General features: G+C 43.8%; 1 protein-coding gene across 2 annotated transcripts in view; it reads left to right on the top strand.

The window, feature by feature from the left end:
- CLSTN2 (calsyntenin 2) overlaps positions 1-25,831 on the top strand; it is a gene marked incomplete at both ends in the record, with an annotated part of 546,899 nt that overhangs the window by 405,834 nt on the left and 115,234 nt on the right. For both annotated transcript variants that reach the window (XM_081105871.1, XM_081105872.1), the window contains 2 exons: positions 20,339-20,534; positions 21,292-21,500. In XM_081105871.1, coding sequence (XP_080961997.1) covers positions 20,339-20,534; positions 21,292-21,500 — 405 coding nt within the window. The remainder of the gene's footprint in view (positions 1-20,338; positions 20,535-21,291; positions 21,501-25,831) is intronic.

The raw sequence follows: 25,831 nt of genomic DNA, 5'->3' as shown, positions 1-25,831 counted from the left end.
AAATCAGAAGAACATGAGTTTCCGCTTCCATATGAAGGCACTACCACGGATGTTAGCAATTGCCATCACTTACTGTGTGCTTTCTCCATGCAGCATGATACAAGAACTTGATGCACTTTGCCTGGTTGATTTCAAACTTCACAGTAGCTCAATATACTAGTAGTAGGATTTGTTATTTATGAATGAGGAGGTTCAGGTGTAGGTAAGTTAACGCATTTTGGTCATGGTCACAGAGTCAGGAATGTCAGAGCTGCTACTGGAAGCCAAGGCATTCTGATGCCAAAGACTCTGGTCTCAGCTATGATGCCCCACTCCCTTTGAATTGATGGAGACTCTATTGCACTGACATCCAGTGAATGTTCTCTGAGCACCTTTGTTGAGTCAGGCTTTAAGAGAGGCAGTAAAGTCAGGGAGAGGAGTGAGTACAGATTTTTTACTCTGGAGGCTCTATAAGAGGAAAAAGGTGTACACAGTTGCCCATGTGGGAAGAAAAGTGCAGGGAGGCAGGAAAGCAAGGAGGTGGTGCTCATTTCAGCTTGAGAAGCCAGAACAGGCTCCTCAAAGGAGATGATGTTAAACTGGGCTTTGAAGCTTGTGTAGGAGTTCTAGTAGATATAAGGGAGAGCGCTTTGTTAGTTGATCAAGAACAACTGGGATGGATCGCTTTCTTGGCAACAAAGGCTGCTGATGGCAGTAACAGCTGCTTACCAACCTCTCAATTAGACAGCTTGTAAGACTTTCTGTTTCCACAGGTTCCTGTTTGCAGATAAGTTGTAAAAGCCTGCTTATTAGGGTGTTTTCTTCCTCCCCCTTAACTTCAGATTTAAAAACCTGGTGCATTAACTGCCAGTTGGCTCTGATATTCTCTCCTTCAACCAGCAATTACAAGCACGGGTTTCCCTGCCTGAGGTGCCCTCACCAAGCAGGTATCGAGTTGCCAGGTAAACACGACACATTTTCTGAGAATGTTCATTCTACTCAAAGATGCAAGAGAAAACATTAGCTTCATATTTAAAAAGATATTTAGGTATTTTATAGAGTGAATTGCAACATTAACATGACTGTTAAGAAATTATACATTAGCTCTTTTAGAAACGTCATAGTGGACGTGGGCCATTTTTTGACATTGCAAGCCCTTCTCTATCATTAGGTGAGAACGAAATGGCTAAATGGGCCTAGGATTAAGGTTGCCAGTCTCTGGCCAGTATAACTCTTGCAGTCAGTCTTTCTCTTGTTCAAAAGCCGAACCCCCACAGTCTGCCTGTAGATGGGTGCATTCCCTGGTGGATAATCCTTTAGGGCAGCGGTTCTCAACCCGTGGGTCGCAACCCCTTTGGGGGTCGAATGACCCTTTCACAGGGGTTGCCTATGACCATCGGAAAATACATATGTAATTACGTACTGTTTTTGTGATTAATCACTATGCTTTAATGATGTTCCATTTGTAACAATGAAATTGGGGGTCACCACAACATGAGGAACTGTATTAAAGGGTCGCGGCATTAGGAAGGGTGAGAACCACTGCTTTAGGGTCTGCTCTTTCTTTTATTTTCTTTTTTTTTTTAATATTTTTTATTGATTAAGATATTACATATGTGTACCCTCTACCCCCCCCCCCCCCGCTCATCCCCTCACCCCCACGTTGTTCGTGTCCATTGGTTAGGCCTATATGCTTGCATATAAGTCCTTTGGTTGATCTTTCCCCCTTGCCCCCACCCTCCCCTACCTTCCCTCCAAGGCCCGACAGTCCAATCAAAGCCTCTCCGTCTCTGGATCAGTCCTTGTTCATCAGTTTATGTTGTTCATTATATTCCACCAATAAGTGAGATCTTGTGGTATTTATCCGCTCTCCAGTTCCATCCATGCTGTGGCAAATGGTAAGAGTTCCTTTTTCTTCTTCCTCTTCTTAAAGAATACCTTTCAGCATTTCATATAATGCTGGTTTGGTGGTGATGAACTCCTTTAGCTTTTTCTTATCCGTGAAGCTCTTTATCTGACCTTCCATTCTGAATGATAGCTTTGCTGGATAAAGTAATCTTGGTTGCAGGTTCTTGCTATTCATCTCTTTGAATATTTCTTGCCACTCTCTTCTGGCCTGCATGGTTTCTGTTGAGAAATCAGCTGACAGTCGGATGGGTACTCCCTTGTAGGTAACTGACTGTCTTTCTCTTGCTGCTTTTAAGATTCTCTCTTTATCTTTTGCTCTTGGCATTTTAATTATGATGTGTCTTGGTGTGGTCCTCTTTGGATTCCTTTTGTTTGGGGTTCTCTGCGCTTCCTGGACTTGTAAGTCCATTTCTTTCACCAGGTGGGGGAAGTTTTCTGTCATTATTTCTTCAAAAAGGTTTTCAATATCTTGCCCTCTCTCTCCTTCTGGTACCCCTATAATTCTGATGTTGGTACGCTTGAAGTTGTCCCAGAGGTTCCTTACACTATCTTCATATTTTTTGAATCTCTTTTCTTTTTTCTTTTTCGGTTGGGTATTTTTTGTTTCTTTGTATTTCAAATCTTTGACTTGATTCTTGGGATCCTCTTGTCTGCTGTTGGATCTCTGTAAATTATTCTTTATTTCAGTCAGTGTATGCTTAATTTCTAGTTGGTCCTTTTTCATGTCCTCCATGGTCTCACTATACTCCTTGAGGGATTCATTAAATTTATCGGCGGTTTCCATAAAATTCTTGACAAACCTTATAAACGTGGCCTTGAACTCTATATCCAGTCGTCTGCCCTCCTCCGTTTCTGCCAATTGTGACCTGTTTCTTTGTCTCCACATTTTGGCTGCTTCCCTGTGTTGATAGAGTGGCCCTGCGCGCCAGGTGTCCTGTAGGGCCCAGTGGCTCAGCCTCCCCAGTTACCTGGGGTGGACACTCTTGGTGCACTCTTGGTGCCTTGGTTGTTGTAGGATCACTGGGAGGAATTGACCTCCAGGCCAATTGGCTGTGGGAAGCAGCTGTGTCTGAGGTGGGAGAATGGTCCCCCTCTGACCACTGGGTACAGTGGCTCCTGGATCTAAGGAGGTGCTAATTCAGCCCCTGCCTGAGGCCACACAGGCGGGGCCACGAAGAGGCTCAGCTGTGAAGCAATGCAAGCCGCTGCGGGGCCTTGGGCCTTCTCTTGCAAGTTCCGGGTCTGCCTGGCTGGGCTGTAGTTAGGTACATTGACATGCAAAAGCCTCTGCCGCAGCCTGGGTGGGGCGGGGTCTCAGGGAGTCAAAAGGGCGGAGAAAGAAGCTATAGCTGATTCTCCGCGCCCGGAGTCGCGCGTCTCAGTGTCCAGGTAACGGCTGCAAGCACCTCTGAGGGAAATCCGCCCTCAAGTTCCAGACCAGCCTCTCCCCGTATGAGTCCTGCGTCCCCAGAGACTTCCCGGAACCGGAGTTCAGAGCAGTCGGGAGCTTGTGATTCAAAAAGACAGCCGCGTCCTCAGGTGCCACCCCCTTTCCGCGCGCACGAGCTGCCGCCGTACCTCTGCACTCCGCCTCCGCAGCTCCTCTGGCTCTCAGCGTGCTTTTCTTTTCTTCTAGTTGTAGAAATTACACTCCGCCAGCCTTCCTGTTGTTCTGGACGATGTTTGCTCCGTCCTTTGGGATATTTTTCAATTGTTGTGTGAGGCGACTATTTCCCGGTGTTTATCTATGCCGCCATCTTAGTTTCTCCGGTCTGCTCTTTCTTAAAGACGAGCACCACAGTTGCTTCTCCTGCTTCACCAGCAATGGCTGGGTCCTTACAGTGGTTTAATGTCTTCCTTGAAATTGAAATAATGGGAGATTCAAACATAAGAACTCCACGATGGGCCCTGTCAAGTCATAAAACGGCAATATTGTAAAAGCACAGCAGCAAGAAATCACTGGTGATGTGAAGGGAGCAAAATACATATCAGCTGGGATTTTAATTAACTGCCTCTAAATAATGAAAATGAGCAAATAAGACTCACTTTTAGTGGCAAAATACCATTGTAATCTGAGTATTCCTGTTGATGGATGGCAGGCGTCCTCAATCGAGATGTGTAAGTCAGGCGGTGGCTCTTCAGCATCCCCTGGAAACCACAAACCTTTCAGCCTGTTTGCTTCGTCCCTGGTGGACTGTGTCAGCATTATTTTTGCCTCTTGGTCTGTGGAAACAGAAAATGTGAAGAAGCCCAACACATAGGTTTCTCCCCTGCCTCTAGATTCCAATAGTAATGATCACTAGTGTTCTACTGAGAAAGACGGTTGTGGTAAGAGGTGAACTCTGACCTCAGGGAGATCTGAATTTAAATGTTGCCTTGTGATTACTCTGTGACACTGAGCAAGTTTCTTAAACCTCTCTGTGCTCCAGTTTCCTCATCTGGAAATGGCAGAAAACTTGGTACTTGCATAAAGAGTTGCTCTACTAGTAAAGCCATTGGCACAGGATCTGGCACAAAGTAAACACTCAAAAAGGGTGAGAGCAAAATAAAGACTATGAAATGGTGAGAGCAGTCCTTCTGCCTTGTTGCTGATTTTAGGAACAAAGGATTTAGTATTTCACTGTTGGTGTGACAGCTGTACGTTTATCACAGAAGCTTGTTATCAGTTTGAGCAAGTTTTGTTCTATTTTCTAGTTTGCCGGAAGAAGTTATTATGTAATGGTGTTGCATTTTGGCAAATTCTTTTTAACATCCATTGAAATGACCCTATGGTTTTTCTCCTTTATCCTGTTAATATGGTGAATTACATTGACTGAATCGTGCATTTCTGGGATAAATTCTACTTAGTCATAGTCCTTTTTATATATTGTTAAGAATGTTTGTGTCTGTCTATGCTCATGATAGGTAGAGGTCTGTAATTTTCTTTACTTATAATATCTCTATCAGGTTTTGCTATCAGGGTAACAGCAGCCTCTTAAAAAGCCTCCTCTATTTTTTTAAAAAAACAATTATCTATGATTGGTATTATTTCTTCTTTGGATTTATGAAACAATCTGGTCCTGGAATTTTCTTTGTGGGAAGATTTTTCAATAAAAAAGTCAAAGTATTTAATGTATGCTATAAGCATGATGATAAGCAATAGGGATTTTTTAGTTTCCTTAATTTGGACTTACTTTACTCTTCTTTTCCTAGGTTCTTGACTTCAGATCTTTTTTCTTCTATAATTTATGCATTTAAAGCTATAAATTTCTAAGCACGGATTTATCTGCATTCCACAAATTTTTGTGTTGTATTATCTTCTTCAGTCCCAATTACTTACTAATTTTCCTTTCAATTTCTTCTCACTCATGTGTTGTTTAAATGTGCATTGTTCAATTTCTGAATATCTGGGCTTTCGCTAGACCTCTTATTGTTAAGCGTTATTGATTTCCAATTTAATTCCATTGAGGTCAGAGAACATACTCTAGGATTTCAGCCTTTTAAAATGCTTAGGGCTCATTTTATGACCCAGCATCTGGTCTTTGTGAGCATGACATTGAAGTTGAAGTGATATGTGTTCTGCAGTTGGATGTAGTGCTTTTTTAAATATCAGTTAGGACGAAGCAGTTTATAGTGTTTTTTTAGATTACCTTTGACTTTATTGATTTTTTTTGTCTTGTTCTATCAATTATTAAATTCTCCTACTATGATTGTGGAATTGGCTCTTTATTCCTTTAATCCTATCCATTTTCCTTCATGTGTTTTGAGGCTTCAAAATAAGATGCATGTTCTTTTATAGTTGCTATCTCTTCCCTTTGTAATTATGAAATGTCCTTTTTTAGTAATACTCTTTGTTTTGACATCAATTTCATCTATTAATTTAGCTGCTCCAGCCGCTTTGTACTTGCAGTTTGTGTCAGATACCTTTCTCGCTTATTTCTTTGGACATATCTGTGCTTTTATGGTAGGAGTGCATCTCTTGTAGACAGCACACCTATACCGTCATTCTCCAAATAACGATGTTCTGGTTAACAGCGGGCCACGTATGCAAAGGTGGTCCCATAAGATTGTAATGGAGCTGAAAAATTCCTAGTGATGTCATGGCCATTGTAATTCGTAGGGCAGCACATAACTCACATGTTTGTGGTGATGCTGGTATAAACAAACCTACTGGGCTGCCAGTAGTATAAAAGTATGGCACTTACCACAATGTATACAGTACATAGTAATGTTTAGATATGCTTAGATGCTCAAATACCATTGTTAGAATTGCTTATAGTATTCAGTACAGCAGCATGCTGTACGAGTTTGTAGCCGAGGAGCAGTCGGCGTGTATGTAATCCAGGTGTGTCAGGGGCTGTGCCAGCTAGGTTGTATAAGTATAGTCTGTGATGTTCGCGTAACAATGAAATCACCTAATAAAGCATTTCTCAGAACATATCCCTGTCATTAAGCGACACGTGACTGTGTAGTCGGGTCTTGCGTTTTTATCCATTCTGGTAATATCTGCATTTTTATTGGAATGTCTCATGTAATTATTGATATGGTTGAATTTAGATCTACCATTTTATTACTTGTTTTCTGTTTAACCTCTGATGATTGTTTCTCTGTTGCTCTTTTCCTGCTTTCTTTGGGATTATTTGAATATTCTTTAGAATTTCACTTTCTCTATAGTGTTTTTAGCTATATCTTTTTTTTAATGGTTACTTGATCTCTGCATATATCTACAAATGTCCAGTCTTCCTAGAATTGCTATTTTGCTACTTTATATAAACGACAGAAACCCTGCAACCGTATAGATCCATTTACCACTCCCACCATCCTTTTTTGCTATAGTGATCATGTGTATTGTAGCTGAACATATTATAAGCCTCACAGACAATGTTATAGTTTTACTTGAAACAGACATATGTCGATTTAACAATTAGGAGGAAAAAATTATCTTTTAGTCTAAATACTTCGAATTTCTGATGCTCTTCCTTCATCCTTGAAGTCCCATGTTTTCCCCAGCATCATTTCTCTTTCGCCAGAAAAAAAAAAATCCTTTAGGATGTCTTATAGAGATGAACAAAAATGTCCTCACTTCACCTTCTGTCTCAAAGGCTATTTTTTCTCGTTATAGAATTATGGGCTGATAGTTTTTCCTTTGTCCTTTTAGTCCTTTAAAGATGTACCACTGCCTTCTAGCTTCCGTGGTTTGTGATCAGTTCACAGTCATTCAACTTACCGTTCCCCTGTGTATAATTGGCGGCTCTCTCCTTAACTTTGGCTTTGATGTGCATAGGTGTGGTTTCACTTCCATGCATTCCTCTTTCCTGGCATCTTGAATATATAAATATAGGTCTTTTACCAAAATTAGGAAAATGTTCAGCCATTATTTCTTTAAACACAGTTTTTGCCTTGTTCTTTCTCTCCTTTTTTTCTGGGACTCCAATTACCTGTTATGTAAAACTTTTGATATCAACCCATTGGCCCCTGAATTTATATTTTTCTTCAATATTTTTTCTCCTTCTACTTCAGATTTCTCACTGGTCACCAAAACTCTGTTTATTTTTTTATCTTTGTTCTTTTTTCTTCACATTGGATACTTTTATAATCCTCTATTCTTCTGTCATCTCCTCCCGGGGGCATTTTATTTCAAATAAATATTATCTCTTAAAGTTACAGAATTCATATGCGTGATTCTTTTTCTCTGTTATATTTTTCTGATGAGGTTTATATCTTTTCATTCGTTGCAAGCATATTTTCTTTTATGACCCTGAGCTTACTTATTTAGTGTATGTGTTTGAGACTACAAACATCTGAGTTATTTGGGGGTTGCCCTTATTGTCTTTACCCTTAAGTAAGAGTCAAATTTCCCTAGCTCTTCATGTGTAAAATAAGTTTGGATTACATTCTGGACATTTTTAATGTTATGTTGAGAGGACTTTGGATTGTCATATTCCTTCAAAAATTGTTGGTGTTTGGTTTAATAGGCAGTTAACTTAGTTCAACTCAAACTGTAAACCCTTACCTACTATGAGCAGCAGTTCAGGTCTCAGTGCAGATGCTTCCAGTCTGTCCCCCACATGCATAATTCTGGAGCCTGTTAGAGACTTGGGTGGAATTTAAACAGAATTGGGGCTTCTCCTTCCCTGGCTCACTCCTCTCCCAAACTTCTGCCCCATAGGCCGCAGTCCAATTTACCTGGCCAGGAAGACAACAGAATTTTAGACACCCCTCCACCAGGGGCTACAGCTGCCCTCAGGGCAAAAGATCAAAACAGAAAACTTGTGAATGTACTTTGTAATACTTAGTAATACAATTAAAAGTAGTTAAGATGATAACTTTTATGTTTTGTGTATTTTACAATTTTCTAATGATTAAAACCCAGAAAGCTCACTCATTGCTAGTAGCTTTCTCCAATTTTCCATTCCCTTCCTTGGTTGTTTTTTTAGGGGGGGGGCGAGTGGAAGGGGGTATTTGTCAGGGGTTATAGGTGTTATTGTGAGAGACTCAGTGTGACAGGAACTTACTCATCCACATCAGAACCACAGTTCCTTAGATGCCTTTACGTCTACATTTTACAACCCACATTTTCTTTCCTCCCATTTGTGGAGAAACAAGCGCAGAGCATTACATTTTGTGAGAGTTTGAATTATTCTAATTAGAAAAAGAGCAATAAGAATATTGTCATAATGACTTGCTATGCGATATATAATTATTATTTCATGAAAGTATTACTTTATTAATATAATGCTAATGTAATTTATTAAATTTATTTTCTTAAAATAAAGTTTTCTTTATAAAGATTTACACATTTTTCATTCCAATGACTGAGTGGATTACAAACTAGAATCCTATTGCCAAAAGACTTCTGTATTGGCTGATAATTAATAAAAACCATTTGTCAGTACAAATATCTGAATTTCTATAATTGACCAATGTGCTATTATTTAAATATTCAGTGTCATTAAAATTTCAAGATTTTTTTTTCACCTTATAACAATGTTCTCATTAAGAGGCAATGCTAATTCAAGGCCTGACAATCAGGACTTTGGGAACTTGAGCTAAATTTGGCTTAATCATCTGAAAAAGGCCAGATGGGCTGATATTTTAAGAGGAAACATTATCCTAAATATTAGGAGTAATGCTGAGAAATAAAAATCAGCATTAAAGCAGGACAATTCTACAGTTATTGTAGAGTGCACTCTCTATACATTTATTTCCATGGAAAATTAGCCTCTAGTGATGTACACTGTTAATTATGTAGAGCAGCACTGTCCAACAGAAATATAATTCAAGTCACATACACAAGTATATATTTTCTAGTAGCTACAGTAAACCAAGAAGAAGAAACAGGTAAAATTGATTTTATTAGTGTATATTATGTAACCCAGAATACCCAGTAATTCATTGCAATGTTATCAAATAAACGTACTAATGAGAAATTTTACACTTTATTTCTCATAAAAATATTTTTCAAATCTGGTGTGTATTTTCCACTTACAAGACATTTCAATTTAGGCTCTAAATTTTCATCGGAAACACTTGATTTATATTTCACATAATTTATAGCTTAAAAAATTGATTCATGTACCCAAGCTTTTTAAAAAGTTTTCCAGTAACTGAATTGAGTAAATTTAAAATTATAAAATTAAATAAAATGTAAAGGTCCACTTCCTTGGTCACGCTCAGCCACATTTCAAGTGTTCAAGAGCCACATGTTGGCGAGTGGCTTCCACGTTGCAAAGTGCAAGAGTGCAGCAGGTAACACGTCATCCTCTGAAGGGAAACTTTTCCTGTGCCTCTCAAGTTCCTAGACACCTTCGATGAGAAAAACCCGGAATGAAGCAGAGGACAAGAAATACATAAACTGGGGGGTGGAGATGGGGACAAACAAAGCCTTCAGGTTTGCTTGGATTGCAACCTCTGACTGGTTCAATCTCGAGGTCACATGTGAGACCCCTGTTTGGACACTGAGGACAGGGGAGCAAGATTCCAAAGTTTTTACCTGTGAGCATGATTTGTAGCAAATTTATTTGACTATTGGGTCTTCCTCTGGTAAATTGAAGAGGCTGTAATAGCCCCTGTATTTCCAGAACTCATTAGCACTCATTAACCTCTAACACCTTTAATGATTTGGTCCCATCTATAGCGTCTGTGTGTGAAACCCAGTGTAAGTTCCTGGAGAGTAAGGATAGAGACTCAGGCTTCTGGGACCCTTAGCATCTACTAAGATACCCTCCCTGCAGGACACAGACACGCGCGCACGCACACACATATTCTTGATGGAGACAGTTGAACAGCAGTAAAGGGCCATTTATCTGGATGGAACTTTTTCACTCTCTGAGGGACATGCATTATTTTCCCTAAAGGACAGGAAGAGTTAGTAGAGACAGATTTCAGGTAATGATTGTGGGGTGGACCTGACTGAACTCCACCCAACAGCTATAGGTAAATGAGATCCCTTGTTTTTAAATAAGATGCTCCATACTGATTTGACAGGCCCCTGTCTTTGCTTGGCAGTGGGAAAGAGATTTAGTCCCGTCTGGTAACTGCATCCAGGCTATAATTTTTGAGACATAGGTTTAACAGTGATGTCATTAGGAGGCCTGAGTTGCTAACCCTGGCAAGGGTGCCATGGTAGAACCAGGAACATACCAGTCTGATCTGGTCTGCCACCACTTCCTGTTGGCATTCTCATACAGCTGTGGTGAGAATTAAGTTATATCGTTTTACCCAAGTCACTCAGCCCAGTTTATGCCATAGTAAATTCTGTTTTTTAAAAAAGTACTATTCTGATTATGTTACCATAGAAGGGAGATGGCTTCATTCCCACTTCACAGATGGGAACATGGAAGTATGGAAACATTAACATTTTGAAGTGACAGAGATGACAAGAGAGGAGTCAGGGTTTGAACTGAGGTTGACTGACTCTCAGGCACTGACCTGCACTACCCTTCTACTAGGAATAGAAGCACTGACACTCCTTTGTGAAGAGAAAGACGTGGAAGTGTGCGTAGGTGGTGTAAGACTGGCCTATCTGGGGCAGGATCTTGTCTCAAGCAGAGTTATTTCGGCTGAAACTTCTTCCTTCCTGCACCTACTGCCTTCCTCGTGTGGCTACGTGACAGGAAACAACTGATTCCACAAGTACTTCAGGGTGAGATTGACCGAACAGTCATCCCTTGTGTTCTCACAGCACCCAGCACAGACACCTGCTGCAGCCTTTGCAGTACTTTATTGCACTTAACTCCTCGTTCATCTGTCTCCTCCTGTCTGTGAAGACAGACATGGTCTCTGACTCGTCCCATTCTCCACCCCCTGGCCAGGCGGGTCAGCACATACAGAGATGCAGGTGGTTTTATTATAAGTTTTAAGTGTCTGGTCCATCATAAATGCGTGGTAAATGTGAGCTGCAGTTGATTATATAAATTTTTATTATTCACTCATTTTTTTTCCCACCATATTATTTATGCCCACGGAAGGTTTGCTGAGTGAATGATAAATACAGCACATTTTTGTGCCTTCAACTGCAGACTATTGGGCACCCTCAAGACCAAATGACCGCCCAGCATGTCTTCAAGCTCTGCCTGATCCAGAGACCAGACACTCTTTGAGTCTCTGACTATATATATATATATTAGTTGTCACATCATTCATTCATTTAACCAGTATTGCCAAAGAATGAAAAATGCATTGTCTTCATTGGTTTTTAGCAACATAATAATTGTGCTATGTTCATCTTCCCAAGGGAGGGGGATTTTGATTTCAGCATAAAGCTTTAGGAAAATGACTTCTTAAATAAAAGAGTTATTTTTACTGTGCTCAATACTAAGTAGACAGAAAGCCATAAGGGTGACACTCTCCCCCACTTTGGTTTCTAATAGAAACAAGCTAGGTTGCCAATATGCATCTAGTTATTTCAGGCTCGAGGGCGGACTTATTATAATAATAAAAAGTAGATCTTTTTACTTCCCAGGGCTCTTTCTCATTTAGTGTGTCCTTGCAGCCTCATGGCACTTTGTGATCAGGCACGATATAGTCTTAGTTATAATGAATCACAAAAGGTAACGCAGTCCAGAAAGGAGGAGCTGGGATTAAGGTTAAGGTCATCTGCTTGCGGAACTGAGGCCTTTCTGAGATCTCCCTGCCACCCAGACACACAAGGAAACAGCCAAAGTGGCAACCCATTGAGTCTTTTCCTTTAGCTTTCTACTTTGAGAAATGTAAGTTTTTACCTGAAGTGAGAGAGCTTAAAATCCATTTTTCTTTTTTAAGTATAGATTTTTTTTACTTCTTTTTAAAAATATATGTTTTTTATTGATTTTAGAGAGAGAGCAAGGGAGAGAGGAAGAGAGAAACATCAATGAGGAAAAGAAGCATCCATTGGCTGCCTCCCGCATGCTCTCTCCTGGGGACTGATTCTGCAACCCGGGCATGTGCGCTGACTGGGAATCCAACCTCTCGGTGATGGGAGAACACACAACCGATTGCCCCACACTGGCCAGGGTTTAAGTATAGACATATTTCTAAGTTCAGCCCTAATTTGCTATGCAGAGCATGATCACCTCTTGATGTGATTAGCATTTGTCCTTTTCCGTTTTATTATTCCTAAAGTGACTGCAGATGACTCGGTGTGGAGGTACAGAGTACACGTTACAAAACTCATCTGCCCAGACCTCCGCAGTATAGTCAGTGTCCACTGCCTGCCAAGCGTGTGAACGGAGGAGCACAGGGTGTGTGGCTGAAAGCAGATGGTGTCACACTCCATCTGGAGGGACCTCACGGGTCTGGAGAAGCCTTAACAAGATCTATCACTGTCCTCAAACCTGGGGTCATGAACCTGGCCTGGTGCTTCCTCTTGGAGACTAGCTGCATGCTTGAGGTACAATGTTTCTCAAGGGGCCTATAGCCATTTTACGTGAGATGGTTCTGGTGATATGACTGACCTGCCCAGGGCAGGATATTTAGTATCCTCGACTCTTGCCCAGTCAAGGCCATTAGCAACTTCTAGTCATTGTGAGAAGCAAAGTCAAATAAACAAACAGCACCCACCCCCCACCCCACCCCCAGGAAACCCTCCCTAGGAGGCAGTACTGGTCCTGGATGAGATTTGGCAAATGCACAGGCTGCAGTCATTGGCCAGGGATGTTCAGGAATATAAATATATGTAAGCTGCGGCTGGTAGGTGCAAGGCACTTCAAGGAGCCAGATGGTTTTTTAATGACACATGTGACATACATTCAAAGCATTTCTGATGACAAAATGATCTCGTCAGTTCTCAAGTACAAACAGAGAGTTTGCCAGAAGTGTGTGACTTGCTTTTCTTTAATATAAAGACAGTGTAAGAGCCAACACCGATAGTAATTACTTCGTACCATGCACTGTTAAGTGCTTTGCTTATATTAGTTCATTTAATGCTCCCAACAATTATCAATCCTGTGAGGTGACTATTAGCAATATATCCCCATTTTACAAATGAGGAAACAGGCACAGAGAGGTATGTGGCTTGCCCAAGATCACACAGGTAGTTAACCACAGGGTAGGACGTGAACCCAGCCTATGTGGCTCCAGAGCCAGATTTTAAACATTTGTGATTGGATAAAGAGCTTTCTACCCTCGGCACTCTGTGGTTATCAAGGTCGGCCTGCTTCCTCTCATACAAATACTCAGCTGTGAGATACATAGCAAATTGGGTTGCTCTGAGGTTGGAGTTCTCTGAGAGGCGATGGGTCCATTACAAGCATCAGGAACAGCACAGGGAAACTATGGTTGGGAAATTAGAAGCCTTTTGGTCTCATGACATCTTCATGTTCTTAACCATGATTAATGGCCCTCAAGAGCTTTTGTCCATATGGGTATACCTGTCAATATTTACTGTATTAGAAATTAAAACACAGACTTTCAAATGCTTATTTCTTAATTTATATAGTAACAGTAATAAACTCAAGTTAACATATATAACATAATTTGACCCAAAAAATACATTTTCCAAAATATGATTAGTGTGAGAAGTGGCCATGCATACCTGTTTGCAATCTCTTCCATGTCCGCCTCAATAGAAGACAGCTAGGTCCTCGCATCTGCTTCTGCCTTCAATCTACTATGATGTGTTGTTTAGGTTAAAGCAGGTGAAGAAAAAAATATGGACTTACCCAGGAATGTAGTTGGAAAAGGAAGGAGTATTTAATAATCTTTTCAGGTAATTGTAGATATTCTTCTCTGATACTATACCAAAGCTCCCTAAGTAAAAGTTTCTTAAAGGTTAGTCACAATAAAGAATCTAAAATCACATGATTGAACTTATAATGCGCCGTTACACTAAAATTCTTCAGTCAGTTTTGCACTTTGAGTCTTTTACCCATGGGTGACTATATAGCATTAGGCACTTAGTCATTTGGAAGATATTGATTGATTCATTGCTAAGTACACATTTCAAAAGCTGACATAATTCATTATGTGATTTCAAACAATCACATTCATTAATATAATTATCCATCTCATCAAAAAAGAATTGGTGTATTGATGTATTGTCAAGTTCACTGTGGCAGACACAAGTTTTCCAGAACTGAAAGCTTGGATTTTATTTTTGGCAACAAATGCTACTAGTTCTTTTCCGTGAAGTGACAGGCTTACTTAGAAAGAAAGAAAAAATGCGTGCCACACACTCAAGTTTGAATAAACATAGTTTGTCTGTCAATCATTCTTTTAAGTAAAATTGGCATTTCACAAAGAAAGGTCTAGTTCAGCTCCCAACTCATCTGAAATCACAGGAATGCTTTTCAGAGACACATCAGCATACCTGAGTACAAAGGTGCCCCAGGAGCACTTCCCGTTTTGTCACACAGACATTAAAATGCAAGCGCCCGAGGATTGAGACTTAATGCAATTAATGTTTACTGCATCGTTAGAGTCATTCTTACATGGAATTGGCCTTGTCATTGTTTTTATTTCTGTGACTATATGTGGCGAAGAATCCAGTTAGGTGCTACTAAGACACCAACACGTTCATTCACCGTTGTTTTTATACCAATAATGCAAATATCAACACAAATGGAAAAGTCAAATAATGTCTTAGTGTTAACAGGATGCCAGATTGGACTTTGTGGACCCTGCAGAAAGGGTCATGGGGACCCCAGGGATACACCGATGGCACTTTGAGAAGCTCTGTCCTAGAACATCACAACGGCCCAGGGATAAACCCCTGAAGGAACAAAGAGAGTGCCGCATCGAGATGCAGAGGGTCTAGCCATCGGTCCTTCACCCGCTCCTTACTATCCAGTGACCTCGGGTAAACCACTTAACCTCTCTGAGCCTCAGTTTCTTCATCTGAAAAATGGAATCAGTGCAATCTGTAGTTCTAGGTTATTCAAGGGTAGGAACAAAAAGTATTCTAAAGATCAGTTCTAGTCATTCATTTATTCATCAATGAATTCATTCACTCATAAGTTTCCCCCAGACTCTTAATGGGAGGAATTAAGAGACAACCACATCAGTGCCTGCTGGTGTGTGTGTGGAGAGGCGTGTTACTGCAGAGGAAAAGGCATCTGGAGGCACAGAGGTGACTGGAGGGCTGGCGCCACTGGGGCTGGAGGCTGGGGCTCCCCTTCGGATCTGGACCTCATGGGGCCTCTTGGTGAAGCTGTAGCCACCTTCGACCAAAGCCAGTGTTAGACGGCACTCAGGTCTGGCAGCTGCTGGCCTCATTTTCCCAGGGCTGGTCCCAAGGGCATGGTCATCTGGCTGTTGCACTCCCACGCGTAGCTCCCGGCACACCCGCTCTCCCACCCAAAGAAGTATGTTGGAAAGCATGATTTTAAAAGTGATCTTTTTATATGGAAACCATTAAGTCTGATCTTTTCCTTTTTAAGTGCCTCACCCTCCCACTGCAGTGCTTTATTAATTATAACAAGTTCTAGTGACAGGCCTCCCGAAAGATCAAGACAGCCCGATGTGTCACACACAGACACTGGGACTGCAGCTTTAGATACTCGTCCTTCTCGGGCTCCATCCTGGGCTTTTCGTCCACAGTCTCTCTCTCTCTCAGCTTGTGGTGCTGTGAATTTACTATTGGATGCTATTCTGAGGAAAGAAAAATTAAAATTGTAATTTATTAGCATGAATTTTACCGTTGATATCTCTATACTGTGCAATGCCAGTTTCCCAATGTAAGCATACCAGCAGTTAAGTGCTGTGCAGAATCTCTGAACATCACAGAAATTGCATTTTGTAGCTCACATATGCATATGTATTTAGTCCTTTACCAGATCAATGTAAATGCCATGCAAACCAAACTCAACTATTTTTACTTCCCTTCTTGATATGTACACACTCTCTACTAACACTCTCTCCCTTTGGCTGACAGATAGAAAAGACAGTCCAAACAGAAAAGGAACTGTGGGGTGTCTTATCTTTCCTCCTCCTGCCTGTCATCATTGTCAGCATACGTTGTTGGCTACTACCGAGAAGTAACAGGAGTGAAAAGGACAGGACAGGGCTCTTTGGTTGGTCATGTTTCTTAAAATACCCTGTCTTCTTTCTGTGGCCTAAACAATTTTGGTTCAAGCAGAAGGGATGGCCTATCTGGGTTGTCAGCTCTGCGCTCACTGGGTCCTCAGTGCCACAGGCTTACCGTGTTATCCCTGAGTCCTGCTGAACTCCCATGCATCTGGTCCACCTGTGCTGTGCTCAGGGGGCAACCTGGATGCTATACCTGAATGAGGCAGCAAGGACAATGAACAGGCACATTGCTCCCATCTCTCTGCTCACAACATGCTCCATTGTCCATCCGACTTCATTTACAGAACAAAAATCAAAGATAAAATTATTAAGCATTTCAAGATGGTGACAGCAGAAATTTAAACCAAGCTCAGGACCTGTTTGAGCCCAGACCCTGCCTGGTTGTCTGGTCACATCCCCAATGCAGCCGGCCCTTCCCATTGCCTCTATGCCTGCCACTCTGGCCCTGATGTTCCTTCAGGGCCTGCTTTGTTCCTTCCTGCTGAGGCCCTATGGGGTGCTGGCCCCACCGCCTGGCACTCACTTCCCTTCCTCGCGGCCAGGCTGTGCTCTTCTGTCTCTTCCTGTGGTCTCAGCTCAGCGTCACATCCTTAGGTCACATTCCGAGGTCACATCCTTAGGTTAGCTCTGCCTGCCGACAGGTCAGGACTCTCCTAGCACCACCCACCTACCACAGTCGCCACTCCTCACTTAGGTATGTGATTCTCTGGGTACTCGTTTCCCTCCCCTACAGGACCGCCAGCAGCTTGTAGGCCAGGGCTGGCCTGGTTTTCTTCACTGTTTCACCAGTGCTGGGCACATAGTCCCTAATAAATATTTACGAGGTGAATGAATGGATGAATAAATGAATGAACGTCTTTGCCGCAGGAACCTAGGTGTCAGATGAAGAGGTGGGATAAATGAGAGTCACATGAATTCCAGGTTTTGTTCCAAGGGGGACTAAATCCTGTCTCCGTCTGAGCCGGTGAAAAGTAGGTGAGCATTGTGTTGCCCTGGTCGACTGTCTCTTCCACTAAGTGATGAGTGCTTAGGAGTGTCCTTATGTTTTCCGGTGTTCGAATCATTTTCTTTGTGTCTCCAGGCCCAGCATCGTGCCTGGCACTTCGCTCTCAGACACTGCAGGGTGTATCGAATGGAATTGAGCTGAATTGAGTGAGATGAAAATATGTCGCCCCGAGGTTTACTTCATCTCACCCTCCGCTGTGCCTCCTCTTCCCCCTCCTCTTTCTCCTTTTCCTCCTTCCTCTCCTTTCCTCTGGTGAAGGATTTCTGAGTCTTGAGAACTACTTTAATTGCAATCAAGTGTTTCCAACAGAAAATTGCCCTCTTTTATTTTTGGTTTAACGGGTCTCTTCAAAGAGAAATGGTCTGATTAGTCTTATAATCGTGGCGGTGGTTGGGCACTTCAGATAATGTCCGAGAACCAGTTCAGACATTTTCGGTAGTAATATTCCTCTGTTGGCATTGATCTTCGGATAGAATCACAAGGCAGGCACTTTAGAAGTTCATCCAGTTAAGCCCCAGATAATTCCGAGCAGAAATAGCTGTCCTCCTGCCCCGAGGGCTGCAGAGCAGCTCTGTCAGAGAGGCAGCAAGGAGCTGCTGGTGATCCCGAGAACACTGCCTGCTTGTTAGAGCCTGGCCCACATCTGTCTCTCCTGTCCATTACTCCACAACTCCATTTGAGAGATGGCCAGGAGGGGATGTAGTGAAAATGGAGTGTTCATAATGAAATTGAGGATCAATGAAATCATAAAAAATCAAAAGCCTAAAGGTAAGTTTGTTATCGATTGGCCATCTCAGAAAATATAGTTAGTGAGAGATCAGGGCATGCTTCCTACATGTAAAACGGGGGATTTCTCCCTGAGTGCGGCTTGAATGGGGATATAGAATGGGACGGGAAGCGGTGCCCACAGTGGTCCCTCAAAGGTTATGGGGCTGCCCAGGCCAAGTGGCTCAGTTGGTGGGAGCGTCGTCCTGTACACCAAAAGGTTGCCGGTTCAATTCCCAGTCAGGACACAGACCTCGTTTGTGAGCTTGATATTTGGTCCTCCTTGGGTGAGGATTGAAAATAAAAGTTACGGGGCTACTTGGAGAGGGTGCAGTGAAATAGACAGGGCATGGACTTAGAAGTCAGCCACATCTGGGTCTTAGACCACCTTTAGCTCTGTGACCTTGACCAAGTAATGACCTACCTCTCTGATCTGTTTTCCTTTTTTAATTTGTACAAACTGGTATAAAACCTCCGCCTTGCAGGCTTGTTAGGAAGACTGAATGAGGTCACCTGAGTGGGGTAGGTACCAAGCTCAGTACCTGGCACAGAGCAGGCACGCAGTCATGTTATCCCTTCTTCTCACAGTGTCACTTTGAAGCAGCGGGGCAGGTGCCCGGTCACCTTGAGGTTAGGGCCCCCCTAAACTGTGCACCCTAGGTGCCTCACTGGGGTTCCAGCAGTGCAGCTGGGGCAATGTCAGACCAGGGTTGGGGTATCTCAGGGTAGGTGCCCTCCTCCCAACACTATCTCCTGGATCATTTTACAAGTTACGTAATTGAGAGCCAGAGAAGCAATATAATTCGACTAAATCATGGAGTAAGTGGCAAGCCTGGAATGTGAATCCAGACCTCCAGACCAAGCCTGCATTTAACTCCTTGCTGCCCAGGCCACGTGACACTCACACACCCCTTCGCACTCTGAACGGCCTTTCTGGACACCTAGACATTGTCTCCCCAACAAGCCTGTAAACTCCCTCAAGACAGAAGGGAATGTGTTTCAAATTTTCAGCACCTCCCAAGGCACGCAGTACAGGGCTTACTTGCAGTCAGGTTGCAAGAAACAAATATCCACCTATTGAGACAAGGAAGGTATATGCATGGCCTTATCATTTTAATGCAGAGAAATAGTTATAATACACATTAACCCAGCTGAGGGGGAGAAAATGCATTAATTTCACAACATGTTCAACCCTTTAAGAAGTTAGCTTCTCGAGCTCCACAGGGATTCTAGAACTCGCACAGGCTCACCCCTACTGTTTTGAAATAAAATTGCATCTCAGAGTGGAGTCCCTCTCCCCACAGGGAAGCGGTGGGTGGAGAGACATGCAGGCGCGGGGGGAGTGTGGCTGCAGCAACGTGGAGTGTGTAAACCTGGAGCAAAGGACAGAGCAGAACAGTGCGGCTCTTGGTTGACGAGCAAACAAATCACCTAGAGACCCTGTTAAAACGCAGATTCTGACTCAGGAGGCCTGGGTGGGACCTGGGCATCTGCATTTCTAACTAGCTGCCAGGGACGCTCATGCTGCTGGCTCATAGCGCACATGGTCAGGTAGCAAGGATGTGGTCACAGGACCAAAGGCTGTGCACACTTGGGCCTTTTCCTCCTTTCCTCTGTAGTCATTTGCCTTTTGACTGTGGGCAATTGTTTCATATATATATTTTTCTATTGATCAGAGAGGAAGAGAGAGGGAGATAGAAACATCAATGATGAGAGAGCCACTGATTAGATGTCTCCTGCACCCCCCCCCCCCCACTAGCAATGGAGTCCGCAACCCAGGCATGTGCCCTGACCAGGAATCGAACCATGACCTCCTGGTTCATGGGTTGACGCTCAACCACTGAGCCACACTGGCCAACGTGGGCAAGTTTTTAGTGTCAGACTGGGCAGATGGAAACCTGCTCAGAAAAGTGGGAAACCAGGATCACCAGCCAGTCCCGCACGTGGCTCTCCCCTTTCCTTCTCCCAGATACACTTGATGGGTGACACTTCCATGCGTGAATCACTTCGGTTTTACCATCCATGAAATGAACACGTTGGGCTGGGTCTCTGGAGGCCTCTTCTGGTCTGACAGTTCTGGGTGGAGGAAATGGTCTGGAGGCGTTAGCTTTGCAAATCTGGTGCGAAGGAAGCTCTGTCTGCAGTCGGGCGGTTCTCAGGATCCCGGCTCACTGCTCCTCTTTCTTCCCTCTGCAGGGGAGATTTGTGCGTTCAAGATCCATGGCCAGGAGCTGCCCTTTGAGGCCGTGGTGCTCAACAAGACATCGGGAGAGGGCCGGCTCCGTGCCAAGAGCCCCATCGACTGTGAGCTGCAGAAGGAGTACACATTCATCATCCAGGCCTATGACTGTGGCGCGGGGCCCCAGGAGACAGCCTGGAAGAAGTCACACAAGTGAGTCACCTGACACAGTTCCTGCACCCGCCCCCCCTCTTGCCCACCATCTCTGTCACACACTACTCTACAGACATGTGTACCCAGTGGCCATACCATGGTGCTCCAGCCTACACAGGGGTTGGCCAGTTCCTAGGCCACTGCAGGCACTGGTACGGGCCACTTTCTCCACCTGAAATCCTCTACCCTCTGCTTCCCAGGGAGACAGCTCTGTTCCACCCTCAGAACTGAGTGCAGGTGTCACTTCCTTGGGGGAGCCTTCCCTGAGCCAGTCCAGCCTGCAGACTTGTTGAGAGGTTGAGACCTTTCCCTGGGTTCTGCCATGCCACGTGCTTCTCTGTCCTAGCAACTCTTCATGTTGGGTTGTAACTCTCTCCCTAATGGACTTTGACTCAGAGGCTAACAGAGTAAGAGTACTTAAATTCTTACTCATTGGAGGAGTGAGTGAACAGATGACGGGTTGATGAGGGAGAGGAGAGACAGTCCAGAGGAATGCTGTTGTCAAGGGCGACAAGGAAGGTCAACGAATGGGGAGGAGTTGCTCTGGGGTGAATTCATCGCAGGGGATCAGGACGAGGGCCGGTAGAAGGGTCTCTAGTGAGATGGCAGACAGAACACTCAGACAACAACTGCCTGACTGGCTTGTGGTTTCTCCATTTTCTTGGTGTTGGGGCCTGAGTCGGTGTACATGGGCGGTGCGGAAGATGGTACAATTGTTTCTTTACCACCATCTCTTCTTGTCTGTGTGTGGTACCAGGGCCGTGGTCCATATCCAGGTGAAGGACGTCAATGAGTTTGCTCCCGCCTTCAAAGAGCCCGCCTACAAGGCTGTGGTGACCGAGGGTAAGATCTACGACAGCATCCTACAGGTGGAGGCCGTCGATGAGGACTGCTCCCCCCAGTACAGCCAGATCTGCAACTATGAAATTGTCACCACCGATGTCCCTTTTGCCATTGACAGAAATGGTGAGTGTCCTGAGAGGACCCCAGTGGGGGCAGGGAAAGAACCACCTCCCCCCCCATTCTGAAGGCCAAGTGGGGGCCTGAATGTACTCAGCAGGCAATGCCTCCCATGCCATCCCTGATCTAGGCTCTATAACCCAGAACTCAGCCCTGCTCTGGAGAGATGGCCTGGCATTATTAGCAGCCCAGCCAGATATAAAACACCCCCAAGGCACCTACTCATTGGGTACAGGCTATAGAGCTCACAAGGCCACTCATCTGCACACAGATTGGTTTTCTGCTGGAATTTTTCAGTTGTCATCTAGACATGAGTCATGCCCTCAACTCGGCCATGTGTGCGTCCCTTTCTTACATAACCAGTTGTAACATCACCTCACACAACAATCTGTTTCTGGCTCCTAAACAAAGAGAAGGTAGAGATTTCTGAAACACCTTCTAAGCTGTAGATCCATTCATGAATCTTAAAAGGTCTTGTCAAAGTCCTTTGAGAATTTCTACTCTACTGAGAATGAAGGATGGAAGAACCCTCCCACAACATCCCAATCCCAAACTGAACTTACTGAAGTAAAAACAGTCCTAATAAAGCCTTGTGGACATTTCTCCATCATCATTAATTAAAAACTCATTGTAGTGTAAACATGACAGCCAGAGGCCCAATCAACTCAGCCCCTTTTAACTGCAATTTTCAATAACTTGATATCAATCAAATGAAAATTATTTGTCAAGTATATTATTTCATTATTAGCATGAGTGTATGGGTTCATGTATATTACCCCCTTTGTTGCAAATAGGATTTAAGTTCTGCACAAAGACTCAAAAGCAGCAAAACCTGAAGTTCGTCCACTCTGTAAATAATTATATTTATTCAGTGCCAAGCACTGTGCTTGGAACTGGGAATGGAGATAGAGTAGGACCTAAAACAGACATGGGCCTGTCCACATGGAGCTTACCATCTAGTGGGGGAAATTCAGAATAAAAGATACAAAGTCCGTTGGCATAAAGGTTGGTATGCAAAGCATGCCATGAGCCAGGGCTGGGCAACAAATTAGCTCTGAGCTTCCTGGTAGCCAAGACCTAGAGGGAAATATCATCGTCACCTGCTTGCAAGTCTTCAGTGATTCCAGTGCTTCTCGATGTTGAGACCAGGGAGTAACCGGCCCCATAGAGTGTCTTCTGCCTCCTAAGGACTGCAGCAGATTCCAGAAGGGAAGGAAGCCAAGGAGAAACCCTCCTCCCTGACCTCCAGTCATCTGTGATGTGTCTTGTAAGAGGAAATAAGGATTCCTAACAGAAGGCAGTTTCCTTATAAAATGCTAAAATACCTGGACGTTACCAGATGCTGATTGTGTAGGACACAAGATCAGTGCATAAAAAAGTAAGATATAAAATGCTAGACTTCAATTAAGGTTTGGTTTGGGACTAAGAAATAGATCATTTCGACTAGTAGAACGTGCCAGAACTGCTCTCTGATAGCTTTTCATACAGATGGGTGGCCCATCCCCACCACACAGACTCGTATCTCACAACACACACACACACACACACACACACACACACACACACACACACCTCTTCATATGAACAACTCTTTTGTATTTTTTCTGTTACTCCATAACCAGCTGTTGGGTCTATGTCTGCAAAAACTAGCATTTGGGGAGTGACAAGTCCCTCATGAAGAGCAGGACTAGAGAAGGAGGTGTCTGTGATGAGTGGTCAAACTCCCCTTGATCCCCTGCCTTAGTCCTGGAGAGCCACAAGCCAATGAGAGATGAGATGCAAATTCTTTCATCAGAGGGTAAACTGCCCCAGTCATGGAGATAATTACTCACCTTGATGAGCCATTTCACTAACATATGCCAATTTATTTCCCTCACTGTCTCATTAAAAGTGAGTAATGGTTCTTTGCCAGGCCTCTGCCTCCAACATTGGTTTACAACATAAGATGAAGAGGAGAGTGGGCACTCCCAGGGAGTGTGGGCCCCTGACAGTGAGGTTTACATAAAACAGTTCTCCAAGTAATGAAGGTAGGACCCAGGGGCAGGCACAGAAACAGCTCCCATTCTAATGAGCTTCCCAATTGGCTCTTGTCCATCACTCCTCCAGCGACCTTACAGGCTCCTTGAAGAAGTTCTTTGCATGCATATCAGAAAAAGTACTACTGAGTTGGGGCCCACTCACTGAGACTGCAGGGCTTCAGGTAGATGGCTCCTGCTCCCCTCCTTCCCCCCAACCTGCCAGGCTCTTTGTTTGTGAGGGAAGGAAGGGGAGCAGGGCACAGGGAGGACAGAATACAATGTGGAATCAGAATGACCTGCCTTAACTGAAGACTCGACCTCTTTCAACAGAAGTCCTCAGCCTCCCTCCCCTGTGAAATCAAAGCAGGAATAGTTCCTGCCTCCGTGTGGGGTTGTGAGGCCTCAGGGAGAGGCAGTGCCCGGAGCTAATGCCTGCAGGCACATAGGGAGTGCTCAATTCATGGTGCCATGATTACTTAGGCATTTACTGGGGGATTGGGACATGATGGTTACTCACTCACTCCCCATGGGTTTCCAGGATGAAATTAGAAACAGGTAACTCTGAGCTGGTGACATCACTCACCTCCTGGGAAGTTCTAGATCGATTACAGATGGCTGCCAGGCCCCCATCTTCTGGCATTTGGCTGGTCTCTCAGAGATCAGTAGGGCCTAGATGCTCATTTCCATTGAACAGATGGAAAAACTGAGTCCCCAAAGCATAAAGCGCTTGCCTGCCAGCACCTATCATGCAGGTGGCAGAGTTGGGACTAGAGCAGCCTTGGGCAAACTATGGCCCGCGGGCCGGATACGGCCCGTTTGAAATGAATAAAACTAAAAAAAAAAAAGACCGTACCCTTTTATGTAATGATGTTTACTTTGAATTTATATTAGCTCACACAAACACTCCATCCATGCTTTTGTTCCGGCCCTCAGGTCCAGTTTAAGAACCCATTGTGGCCCTCGAGTCAAAAAGTTTGCCCACCCCTGGACTAGAGCCTACATCAAACCCCCCCCCTGCCCCCCCCCCCCCGGGTGTTGGCCCCAAGGCCTTTCCACCAGTGACATCATCGCTCTCCTTACTGATATTTGACAGGAATGCATGGCAATGGTCTTTAAGTTCAAAAACACAAAATTGCATCTTAATCCTACATTCATTCCTGCGCACGTGCGTGCGTGTGTGTGTGTGTGTGTGTGTGTGTGTGTGTGTGATCCTTGACCAGTTGCTTAACCTTGCTCAGATCCTCATCAGTAAAATGGGAATTACACATGTTGCCCGTGAAAGGGGTGGATAAACAGCAAAGGAGACATTCATCAGAGCTTTGCCACAGCCAGACTCTCAACCACATTTGAGACTGACCACAGAGGGTACAGCAGGGACACAATGACACCCACTCACCACTGGACAGACTTCTCTGATTCTCAGGGGTGCCTGGTCTCAGCCGAGTTCTCTGCCAGCCGCTGCCCACAGAGTAATGGGGCTGATGCCTCTGAGTGAAGTGCACCCTGGAGTCTGTGTGTTCTTACAGTAAATGAAAACACTTCTTTTCCACCTGAATAGAAGAGTAGCACAAGCCCTCGTGGGAATTTTGGAAAGCATAGAAAAGTGTGAAGAAGAAAATCAGTCACGTACAATCCCACCAAAGATAACCACTAGTAAACATTTTTTTAAAAGGTAACCACTATTGACACTTTACCAGTAGTTTTCTGACTTTTTAAATAAAAGCGTGGCCCCACATCTCTTGCCTTTCTTTATCCTCCCATTTTTTGCTTCACATTCGATAACATGGATTTTTTCCCATCCTTAAAAGTGCTTCATAATGACCGGTTTCAGTGCTGAACAACACTCCATCTCACGCAGACTCTTATCCTTAGCTCTCCCCTGCAACCAGACATGCTGTTTCCCTCCTATTTTTTCGAGGTAATAAATAATGCTGCGATGGACCTATTTTCACATGTATTTACAATTTTTCACAATAAACATCTGAAGTTTTTCTGGAACCGATTTTTAGATGTGGAATTGCATGCCCCACAGGTATGAATAATTGCAAAGTGACTGGCCCATATAGCTTTCCAAAAGGGTTGTTCCAAGTTCAGGTCCAGGGGAGGGAATGCGCAGGTCACTGTGCTTGCCTCATTGCACCCTCCCCACCTGAGTTTTAAAAAATTGCCTTCACCAACTTGCAAGGTACAGGCTAACTGTTCTTTGAGAGTTAGCTGGACAAGGGAATAGGCCCCAGGGGCAGCCATTCACCTGGACTAACTGTGGACTCAGCTAACTGAGAAAACACTACCAGGAGAAATCACTCATATGTGAGGGGG

The sequence above is a fragment of the Myotis nattereri genome (genome assembly GCF_964212035.1).
Source record: "Myotis nattereri genome assembly, chromosome: 14".
NCBI classification, from domain to species: domain Eukaryota; kingdom Metazoa; phylum Chordata; class Mammalia; order Chiroptera; family Vespertilionidae; genus Myotis; species Myotis nattereri.
This window is presented reverse-complemented; position numbering and strand designations above follow the sequence as displayed.